Below are 12,689 nucleotides of genomic sequence, written 5' to 3' on the forward strand. Positions count from 1 at the left end.
TACATTTTCTGAGGTTTATATGTACTCGCTAAAGAAGCTACCCGTTATCAATAGGTCAGCAAAATGAGATTAATAGCTATTGTAAAATTTTAAAATATAAAAATATTTTAGTGTTGTAACACAGCATAGAATGATGATATACAGTCAACTCTCACTACAGCAAACACCATTATAACGAACTTACTAAGATTACTGAAAAGTTCCTACCAATGCCCCATAATGCTAAGATGAAAAAAATTCACCATAACTATTCACTATAACAGATTGCTATAAGAATCTATTTAAATATCGGGTTGGCAAATAAGTTTGTTCGGTTTATGCATTAGTACAAGTTTATGCCGTTTCGCTTGTCGCTAGCATTGTACTCCCATGTAACGCTATTGCTCAGTTGAAAGCCAATATTTCACATAACCTTTCAGTGAATTTTCATTCAGCCTACTTCAGTTGCGTGTGTGTAACATATTTTTAGAAATGGAAGGATATAACATACATTACCGGCATATTTTGCATTTTTATTTCAAAACAGGCAAACGAGCTGTGGAAGCCCATAAAAAAATATGCAGCATATATGGTGATGGTGCCTTAATAGAATGCGTATGCCAAAAGTGGTTTGCCAAATTCTGTTCTGGAGATTTCGACATCAGTGATGCGTCGGTCGCCCGACCGAGGTTGATTCGAGTGTTGTGAAGGATATAGTCGACAAAAATCTGTCACAAACAGTGCGGGAGATTGCTGCAGTGCTGAACATATCCCATACAAGCATTGAAAACCATTTGCACAAGCTGGAATATGTTTCGAAACTCAATGTTTAGGTGCCGCATGAATTGACTGAGGCCAATGTGACTGCTCACATATCCATCTGTGATTTGCTGAAACGTCGCAAATCACAGATTTGTGACTTCACAGCAAACGACCCATTTTTGAAGTGGATGATTACGGGAGATGAAAATGGGTCGTGTATGATAATGTGGTATGCAAAAAAGATCATTGGGGGCACAAGAGCGAACCGCCGCAAACAACCTCGAAATTGGGATTCCACCCAAAGATCATACTCTGTGTGGTGAGATTATAAAGGTGTTGTCCACTACGAGGTGTTACAGTTAGGCAGAACGATCGATTCAACTGTCTACTGCTCACAGTTAACAAGACTGACCCGTGCAATTAGCACAAAACATCCTGAATTGGCAAATCAGAAAGGAGTCGTCTTTCACCACAATAACGCCAGACCCCACACATCGTTAACAACCTGAAGTAAATTGTTACGTCTTGGCTGGGATGTTTTGCTGCATCCTCCGTATTCACTGGACCTGGCACCTTCCGAATACCACTTATTCCGATCATTGCAGAATTCTCTGAATGGGAAAACCTTTGCTAATGAGGAGGCTGTCAAAAGACCCTGGATCAGTTTTTCGTCAGTAAACCTCAGGAGTTTTATGAACATGGCATAATGAAGTTGGTGGACAGATGGCAAGATCACTGATAAAGAGGGTCAATATATAACTGACTAGTATGTATTATATATATTAAATAAAATGTGTTTCATTCCACTCTGAAAAACCAAACGAAATTATTTGCCAACCCAATATAAGAAAAAAAGCAGATTATTAGTGGGAAATAAATGAAAATGGTGAGAGATGAAAAGCATAAGTGTTTGTCAAAGGCAAGATGGCATAGTGTCAGAGAAAGCAGAGCTCTGTTGGAGATCTGAAGAACAGAGGACTGGAAGTGATCACTGTTTGGTTTCAAGCAAATTATTATTTGAGACTATGACTTAAGCAACTAATGCAAAGCCAGTGTGCTGTCTTAATTGAATGTGTTCTGGGCAGTTTTCCTGTTTTGCAGTGTGAAAATTCAGTTTCCAGGAGGGGGAAACCTTGCCACCATCATACAAGATCAAGACAGGATCAGTCTTCAATTCAAAAGTGCTTATAAAGGTTGTGTCCTAGACAGAATTCAAACTGAAGTCTAACCAAAAGGGCAAGTCAATACTGCAAGCTATTTTGAGCCAGATTTTCAGTTTCACATTGAAAATGAAAAATATAAGAAAAGAATCAAACTTGAGAAGCTTTCAGAAGTGAACAAGCAGACTAAAATACAAAAACTCAAGATAAATTTGAAAACAAACACACCTTGGAGGCTCACCAGCAGACTGAAGAAACAGTCGGTCAAGTAGATATGTGATGAAGTTGTGCCAGAATAAAAATATCTTAACTATGGTGGACCCATGGAGTCCTGGGAAGAAAAAAAATTGAAAGTTCCTGGCAAGTAAGTCAGTGTGTTTTTGGAAGAGTACAGAGAAAAATGTGAGAAAGTGAAGCAATGTTAAAAGTAACTAAACAAAAGTTATGAGAAGAATGTTAAGAAGATAGCATTGGGAAGGTGATGTTTATCTTCCTCCTGATATTGATCTGAAGAAGACTATTAAAAAGCTTAAAAATGGAAGAAAGAGTAAAATGAATCAGAGATGATAAAGGTATCAAAGTGAAGATAAAAATATTCAAGATGACTGGAGTAATTATTTTGAGATTGTCAAAGCAGGTGACAGAATGATGGTAGGCCAGGCATTGAAATCCCATAATGTGGAAGCAAATGGAATAGAATAGATGGAATAGATATTCGCCCAAATATAGTGGTATATGTTTTACAGTACCAAATTCAGAAGGCCTGATCAGGTCAAATTTTGAGAATTGGAGTAGAGGTCTCATTGTATCATCTATAAAAGAGTGAAATAAAACTGAACATGAGAATTAGAGCAATTTCCCTACAAAGTGTTTCACATAAGATTTATGCAGCATACTTAAGAGGATAAGAAAAACCAAGCTGGATTTGGGCCAAACATCTGTTAACAGATTTTAACTTTAAGTAGTTGAGAATTCATGGGGAATATTACCAGGATCTATAATTTAAGTTTTTTTATAAGTCTGGAAAAGGCACATGACAAGGTGTTAAGAGAAAAGCTATTGAAAATGTTATAATTATATATGCAAATAGGACATTATATCAAGCAGTATGGAGTAGTCTAATATATATAAGCTGTAAGTCAGCAGTTAAAACTGTACAGAGGAAAATTGATCTCCACTCATTTATATGGATCACACGGAATAATAATCTCATGTGATCACATCACAGGAAATGTTAATTTTAGCTCCTTACTTTATACATATATATTCCTAAATAAACATACTACAAGTATTCCTTAATTAAATTGAATACCTAAGGTTATAAAATTTGATATGAAAATAAGCAATACAAAAAAAAGACTAAAAATAGGCAGGAACATTTGAAAACAGCAACTGCATTCTGAATGTGTAAACCTATAGTACAAGTAATGTATATTTTAGCTATTTATAACAAAGATGGCAAATTAAACATGGAAATGAACAGAATGAACAAAGCTGGTATTCATTTCCATATTTAATTTGCCACCTTTGGCAATTAGTGGTGTAGTCAAATGAATAAATTTACAGAAAATAAGTCAATTTAGTCAAAACACTATAGTAGCTGTGTACTAGACAGTTTTAAACCAATTTTAACTTATGGATTTGAATACTAGGTAAAATAACAGCTGATCAAAAATAAGACCACATATCAGAATGAGAAAAATTAGGAGTCAACAAATGACATCAATGGCATAATCATGTTAAAAATAAGAACATTAGGAACTCAGCATTGTTGGCATTCAAAAGTGAAGATGAGCAAAATAAGAGTTTGATGGCAAAATAAAAGGAGACCAAGAAGTCTTTTCTGCACTGTTAAAACTAAGCCTATGCATACTGGCCATATATACAAACTCTTACCACCAACAACCACAAAAACTAGGTGTTATTAATACATCAAAAAAACAGAGGTATAAAGATTTGCTCCAATGAGCAAGCACTTAAGCATGAATTAAAATTTACCAACAATACTTTGCTAAAACACTGATCAGGAAAAAATATCAAAATTCTTCAAAAATATTGCAACTAAAATTAAACTATATTCCATAAAACTATAGCCATTCCATATATTAAATATATCAGATAAACAGAATAATACACAAATAAAACCTTAACACCACATTTAAAGCTCTTGCAAAATTAAAGAAATTATTCAACTTCTCCCTTCCTCCCCTTGCCCACCCTGGAGTGTACTGTATTCAATGCATCTAACTTGCTTTATATAGGTGAATGTACAACTGCTATCTGGAAAAAGGAACATTAAAAGAGTAATTAAATTTAACTAAAATAAGTATGGACTTTCTGATCATGTCCTGGATACTCTACACAGAACTGACTAAAAAGTATCAGCTACTTACATCACACCAAAACCTGGTATGAACATAAGTTTAAAGAAGCCTGTGAAATTCTAATCAACCACCTTGTATGTTATGGGAGGAGTTTTTGTCTCAGTAATTTATTCATTTTCTACAAAAGTGACAGCCAAGTTGAATAAGAAAAACAGGTACATGATACTGTTGGACTTTGCAAAAGGCACCTGATAGGATACCGTGCAGATTTTTTAAAATTATTTGGAGCAAATTTGGGTGGATATGAAGTAATAACATAAGATGGCTAATGCACAGACAGAACTATATGGCTAAGTTGAATTAGCTTTTTTTAAACCTAAAAAAGGTTTGTTAACCTTTTTCCCCAAAAGGGATAGGGTGTGTGTGTGTCAGAACTCATATCAAGTTGCAGCAAATGATCTAAGCGAATCAATTCAGCTATTATAATTTGAGTCAAGATTTCATCTGACACTAACATTAAAATTTTTCTAATATGAAAAACAGGAGAATGAGGTGTTTAGAAAAATACCAACACATTCTTCCCCTTCCTCATGATAGGAAAAAACTAGAAAAAAACAACAACTAAATATGAAGTGTAAATTTCATACAGGATTGCTTGGAATGCTAAGCAATCCTGTGTTCAAACACCATTCTTCATTCCTGGCATCACTGGGAACTGCTTATAGAAACACTACTGGACAGATCATTTGAGGAGAAAAAAAAAAGTTCTTGAAAATGTGCATACTCTACTTAGTTTGTTTCCTATATGATTTCTAAGCTTACTTCAGATTTCATGTGACATTAACTGAGTACTAGTTTATTGAAGAATGTAGGCACTATTCATCCAGAGTGCCAGTTGTTTCATTTTTTAAACTTGCATCAAAATTTTTCTGATATGAAAAACAGGAGACAGAAGTAAGCATAATTATGTCTAAAAAAATACTAACTCAAGTTTTCTCCCCCTTCCTCATGATACAGAAATTTCATTTGAAATATTGATCTTCAGGAAGGAAAGAAAAGTGCAATTTCATGAATAAGAAAATGAGCTCATAGCAATATTAGATTCATAAACAGATAAACATTCATTAGTTTCAATGGCTTGTCAGTGAGTGGTAATATGCCAATTAATGCTATAAAGAATAATACTCAAAAAACTCTTACATTTGAAGAAAGATGACATGCCCCATTATTTTAGGCATGTTTATTCCTCCATAAATTAAATTCATTTTTAGAAATTTAAAGACACTTTATGTAAGACCTATAAAACAAAACAGATCTTTACCTTTAAATCTTCAAGTTTTTCACGAATCGTAATAAACCCAAGATGCAATTTACCACCAAAATGATCTGCCAATCGACGATCATTGTCATGTATTCCTAAATATGCTGAACAAACTTCACAAACTCTGAGCTTCTGTTGTTGATAACTTGAGGCAGGCATGGAATTTCGGTACTCTTGCTAAAAATAACAGAAAAAGAAAAAGCAGTAAGTAACAAATCAACAAATATAGGGGGAAAATATTTAAAAAATAAAAAAATACCTAGTACTCTCAGATTAAGCTAGAAAAAACTGATCAGGTTAAGATGTTGAAGTTTTAGTAACTCAATTTCCTGATGTGCACCCTCAACTATAGGGGTGCATATCAGGAAATTGAACAAGGGATGTTCAAGGCTACTTATGACAGCACTACAAGTTTATATTATTATTAATCTATCAACAATTTTCCTCAAAGTTAGTCTATTACTAATCAGTACTCTAATATTGCTGTATCTAACATTTTGCACTTGTAAGGCATTTCTAAATGAATCAATCCACTAGACCTTTGTCTTCCTCTGGGTCTCTTTTAACCCATATTCGTTGAAAGTGTTTCCACTTGGTTATACCATAAATTAAAGCTACCAAGAAATTATATACCTGGTTTAATCCTTTATTCAAGTGTATGCAAACAAGTTTGCGCCTGAACTATTTTCAGGAGACAACGCATGGTAAAGGTGTATGACTTCACATTACTTGCTTAGTATCCCATAATGCAAAGCACATATTCTTACAAGTATGTATAATGCTATGCATTATGAGAAGGGTTACTATCCAGATTGCGTTACACTTGGATAAAGGATTAAATCAAATATATAATTTCTTGGTATCTTTAATAACACCATCTGCTTTGCTAACCTTTCTTCATCCTTCTATTTAGGTGGCCATACCACTTTAGATTAGCACTGCTCATACATTCTTAAATGCCACCAAGGTCAAGTTCCTTTCTAATGTCTTTATTATTTATATGATTCTGCCATTGATGGCATCTGTTCAGGCCTCTAATTTTTTTTTAAAGAACTCACATATTATGTTTCCTAATCAACTCTCAGATCCATAACTTAAAAGTGGTCTGAAAACTGTCTTGTATACGTTGGATGTTTGGCTAATTTCTCTCTTATTCTGTATAAGGTTACTACATAAAGCAAAGAGCTAAGTTCGATATCTTCAATTCTAATATCTGGTTTAATGCTACTCTACTTTCATAAAGCAAACCATAGAGATGAATAAGAGTTGAGGTAATATGCATTCTTGTCTACCTAATTTTACAAACCATCTTCTTCATGCATTTCTTTCAATTCTAACTGCTTACTTACCAACTTAAATATAGACTATGTGCTGCTTTGTATAATGTTCCATTAACTCCATACAACTGCAATGCTTTGAAAAGCTTTCCTCTGGGCCTCATATGCCTTTTCCAGATCTACAAAACTAAAGCACAGATCCTTGTCATATTCCCATGATTTCTGAACTATTTGTCAAAGTAAAAATCTGATCTTGACAACCTCTATCTGGCTTGAATTCAGCTTGTTCTTCTCAAGTTTCTCTTCCACAATTTTTTGCAACCTCTTTTCAAGCATGTATGCATAAATCTTAACTGGAAAACTTAGAGAAATACTAATGAAGGGGATACAAATCCTTTGATGTTTATCTGCCAGTAAGCGAAACGCTAAGAATTAGGACTAAGATCTAAGAGTTTCATACCGAAAAACTATCGTCAAATCCAAGCGTAAGTAACCACTTGGTAGTACAACACCAAGGCAACTCATATCAAAGGTGGAGCAAGCTCCCTCACTATCCTTGATATTTTCTCATAATGTAAAAACACAGCCCCTAGGGAATGTAATACTGTAATTACATTATGAGGAGAGGTCACTACCCAGACCGGTTTCAACCTTTTTTGAGGTCTCATCAGTGAGTAGGCAGACCTGGAAGATAATAACAAGGTTTAAGTGAAAAGAACTTGCATACCTTCACTATACGAATGCCATAAAGGTGTGCCTGTACATTATAACATAGAATAAAAGCCAAAAGGCTATTTTTCTGGCAACCTTAATAATAATGAAGGGGATACAAATCCTTTGATGTTTATCTGCCAGCAAGTGAAACTCTAAGAACTAGGACTAAGATCTGAGTTTCAGACCAAAAAACTATCGGCAAATCCAAGTGTAAGTAACCACTTGGTAGTACAACACCAAGGCAACTCGTATCAAATTTTATTCTATGTTATAATATACAGGCACACCTTTATGGCATTCGTATAGTGAAGGTATGCAAGTTCTTTTCACTTAAACCTTGTTATTATCTTCCAGGTCTGCCTAGTCACTGATGAGACCTCAAAAAAGGTTGAAACTGGTCTGGGTAGTGACCTCTCCTCATAATGTAATTACAGTATTACATTATGAGAAAATATCAAGGATAGTGAGGGAGCTTGCTCCACCTTTGATACGAGTTGCCTTGGTGTTGTACTACCAAGTGGTTACTTGCACTTGGATTTGCCAATAGTTTTTCGGTATGAAACTCATAGATCTTAGTCCTAGTTCTTAGAGTTTCGCTTACTGACAGATAAACATCAAAGGATTTGTATCCCCCTTCATTATTATTATTAAGGTTGCCAGAAAAATAGCCTTTTGGCTTTTATTCCATCTTAGAGAAATACCTCTGCATTTCTCATATTCAGCTTTTCTTTTTCTATTGACAGATGGGCACTATGAAGCTCTACTCCAATCATATGGAACTCGACCTACAGACTAGGCACTGAATTATGCACTGCAGACACTGGAAAACTTTTATACATGTACAGAAGGAACTCTAGGTCAAAGTGTTAGATTTGATTATAGTGTCAGATGGGGTTTCAGTTAAAGATAACTATTCTACCTCCAGTTGGTGACAGTGATCATGCAGTACTCACTCAGGAAGTGAGTGATTTTGCAAATGTTCCATTCAGAGAAGGGTACATGCTAGATTCTGCACCATACTATCAGTTATTAGATGGGAAGGATATCAACAGTGCTTGGGAAGTGTTAAAAAAAATACTTAAATGATGCGATATCAGAATATGTTGAGTTCAAAAAATAAATAAAGTAGGAGAGAAATGGATGTATAATCTAATTAAGCAAGACATTTGTAAGAAAAAGGTCATGTGGAGGGAATATCACGTGCATAAGGATGATGTCAGTTACAATAATTATAAGCAGCAAGCCAGAAGAGTCAAGTTTTGTACAGAAAGTTAAGTCTCTATGAAGAGAAATTAGCTCCACAAGTTAAAGACAACCCAAAAGAATTTATCATTATGCTGCAAGTAAAAGAAAGAATGAATTTGAAAGAATAACTACTGAATGCAGATGGTATGTGGATGAGTGGTGCAAAAATGATTGTTCAACTAATGATTAGCCATTTTACTAAAAGCTATCAACTTGATGTATACAACATTGAACTCTAGGCTACCTCTTCACTATATGAGGAAACTCAATGTGTATGATTAGGAAATACTACAGCTGTTGCACAAAGTGAATAAGAATTCTGCAATAGGAACTGATGGGATATCAGCATGGATGAAAAGAGTATTCAGCTGAACTGGCTTGACCAGGCTATATAATTTGTGTTTCAGAACAGGGAAGATTTCACAGGAGTGGAAAGAATGTATGGTAATCCAATTGAACAAGGACCCATATATCCAACTATGAACCAATCAGTATCTCAGGAGTGGTGGTGAAGATTTTGGAAAAGTTGGTTACGTCTCGCATTCAGAAATGGGTTGACAGAGAATCTCTACTTTGCAACGAACAGCATGGGTTTACTAGGAGATCATGTTAACACTGAGTTAGAAAAGGGAAACTGATAAGGCTATGATACTTTTTGGATTTTGCTAATGCTTTTGACAGTACAGTATGGAATACTGTTGCATAAATTGGAGATTATGGAATTGGATTATAAACTACTGGAATGAATAAGAGGATGGCTGACTGACATATCAAACATATCAAAGTGGTATATGGGAGATGTGAATCTGCAAGATTCAAGATCCAACCTTGGTCGATTGTTATTCAATCTGTAATTAATGACATTGGGAAGGATTTGACATGTGATATACAGCTATTTGCTGATGATGCAAAGCTAGGTAGGATAATCAGGAGTGCTGCTAATATACAGTACTGGCAGAATGATTTGAATAGGCTGGAATTGTAGGCATGTGAAAATGGCTGTCATTTCAATGTTAATAAATGCAAAGTCATGCACTTTGGTATGATTAGATATCCAATGTCATTATATTGGTGGGATTATGCTAGAAGAAATGAATCAGGCTAGAGATCTTGGAATTTTTGGAGAGAGGAACTTGAAGTTCAAAGATCACATAGCAAAAATGTAAATACAACTCAGAGAATAATGGCAATGCTAAAACAAACCTTTTGTCATTTTGCCTCTTTACAAAGCCTTGATAAGACCTCATTTGGACTATTGCACACAGGTCTGTTTCCTGGTTTCCATGGAGATTCTGATAAAGTGGAGAGAGTGCAAAGTGTCGAAAATGTATTGTGAAATATGGATGGATTGAGAATTTGTAGGCTGCAGACACTAGCAAACAGGAGAAAGAGGGAGGATATGATTAAGACTTACAAACTTCTGAAAGGCTTATATAGATTTTCAATAAATGGAAATTTTCATTTTATGGATGGTGGGAAGGATGCGAGGACATCCATGGAAGTTGAGAATGAATGCTGTCAAGAAGGGAGTTAGGGCTAGATTTTTCTCTTGTAGAGTAATGCATGATTGGAATAGATTGCCGTTGGAAGAACAGGTATGACAGCTGGTGTGAAAGTATGGCCTTCCTCGATGAGTTCCTGACTCCCTGGAGGTCTCTTTATAATAATATTGAATTTAGAGTTCACCTGTGAAAGCTGTTCAAATGATTCTTTTTAAATCTTTTGTATATATTTTTTCCAATGTATTTTATCCTGCTCACAAATAAATGGTTAACACTTCCTATTTTAAGTTGCCTGTATGCTCATGTCCTGAAATACAGAGATATCACTTTCACAAATGGTTCCATGAAAATTCATCGAAAGACAATTTGTCGAATTGAACAATTCATTGAAAATTTTAAATTTTCGATAATGTTATGATAAAAGTGATCCATTTAGAACAAAAACTAAACCATGCAGACAGCTTCTTGTACTGGCAACTTCTACTAATTCTGCTAAATCAGAGTTATTGTAATACATAATTTGGACATGTTATTTCTTTGTTGCCCCGAATATAGCTGAACTGAAAACTAGAACAGTTCGACATTTTCTTGTTACTCAAATAGCGAATCTGAGTAAAATTCATCCCATAATAATTGCTGTATTGAAATCGTATATTACTACTAGCAACAATAATGGAGCCTGCGTAGTTCAGTTGGTATAAATGCAGCAGTTTAGTTAGAAAGATCTGGGTAGTTGGAATCCCATTTACGACACGCATAATTTTCATCAGTCCTGTTCAGCTAAAGGTAGGTTAGCAGGCATGATTCGGAGATGGCTGGGCTTTTCCTCCTGGAAACAGGCAAATCGGTCCGATGAACAGACAGGAAACAGTTATTGGACAAGAAAGACTATAAGAAACCATACTGTTTTATAATTTTTCCCTATTAAAGTAGCATTGCTATCTCACTCTGCATATTCAGTTTTTGTTCTGAATGGATCAATTTTCTCGTAACATTTTCGAAAATTTAAAATTTTCTGTGAATTGTTTTTTCGATGAACTCTCCGGATACCTTCAACAATATGTCAGTGAAACTTATTTCACGTCCTGTCTCCATGTGAATTTGTGCACATCTTTATGTAAGTAATAGTCATGTAGGGAACAGATAAAGCATAGGATAACATTATTGGTTCTTTTCTTCAAATTTTCCAAACACACTTTTCCAAGATTAATTTGCTATGCTGTTTAAAGCAGCTTTTCTTTTATATCAGCTAAATCAAAAAATCTCTATATTTCTGAACTGGAATTGTTGCTTGTGGTCCAATAGAATGTTTCATCATTCCATTTCGCATTCTGAAAGCTGCCCATATCACTTGATCTTAAACTTCCCACCATTCAAAAATTTTGTGTTTGGTATTGAATACTACATGATAATATGGACAAATAGAAACATTCGAGTTTCTATTACCTGGAACTACACTCACTAGTTTGAAGTGTACACTGTGTGTTGTCCTGCAGATGTTGCAGTGCTCCATTTTCTACTAAACAGACATCTGGGGCTCAATCAAAAGTTCTGTATATGCAATCCTGCAGGTCATCCATATTTTGCTAAAATGTCGAGACATGTGGCATCCATCACATAATCCCAGCAAGAATATGGACAAATAGAAACATTCGAGTTTCTATTACCTGGAACTACACTCACTAGTTTGAAGTGTACACTGTGTGTTGTCCTGCAGATGTTGCAGTGCTCCATTTTCTACTGAACAGACATCTGGGGCTCAATCAAAAGTTCTGTATATGCAATCCTGCAGGTCATCCATATTTTGCTAAAGTGTCGAGACATGTGGCATCCATCACATAATCCCAGCAGGTGGGGGGGGTCAAAGGACAGGTCTAGTGATCATGCAGGTAAGGCTGTAGATCCTTGTTTGTTCAAATTTTCAGCTAAGCAACTGCATATTCAAAGAGGTTTTTACAGTAGGATGGACATGAGGATATGCACCATCATGTTGGAAGATAGCAATGGTTTTGTGCTCAAGGAGTTGCAACAGTAATCAGAACATATATACACTTCCAGTTTCTTCCTCCCCCCCAAGGGGAAAAAACAATGGTGCAGTAATCCCTCCATTAATGCACCCCCGATTAGTGCGTCATTTTTTTTCAATACCCAAAATCGATTAGTGCTCCTCTAAAATTTGATTAGTGCGCCTATATACATCTTAAAAATATATGTTACAGATTTTAAAAATTTTCGATCTATACATTTTTCATGGTTAACTATTTTAAAAAAATCATTCACTAGGATGAAATAATTTAATTAACGATTTGAAACATTTTACACAGTTATTTTTTAATGGCATACTACACTATTTTCAGGTACACTATGTTCCAAATTTACCGCCAAAATTTATGTCGTCTGCTTTA

At 35.0% G+C, this 12,689-nt stretch overlaps 1 protein-coding gene across 3 annotated transcripts in view; it reads right to left on the reverse strand.

Moving 5' to 3' along the window:
• The window catches only part of LOC150097287 (putative RNA-binding protein Luc7-like 1), a 121,339-nt gene that overhangs the window by 11,630 nt on the left and 97,020 nt on the right, over positions 1-12,689 (reverse strand). For all 3 annotated transcript variants that reach the window (XM_090407615.1, XM_090407617.1, XM_090407616.1), the window contains one exon: positions 5,547-5,723. In XM_090407615.1, coding sequence (XP_090263741.1) covers positions 5,547-5,723 — 177 coding nt within the window. The remainder of the gene's footprint in view (positions 1-5,546; positions 5,724-12,689) is intronic.

This window comes from Typopeltis vanoorti, chromosome 17 (genome assembly GCF_054136105.1).
Source record: "Typopeltis vanoorti isolate ZY-2024b chromosome 17, IOZ_Tvanoo_1.0, whole genome shotgun sequence".
NCBI lineage: Eukaryota > Metazoa > Arthropoda > Arachnida > Uropygi > Thelyphonidae > Typopeltis > Typopeltis vanoorti.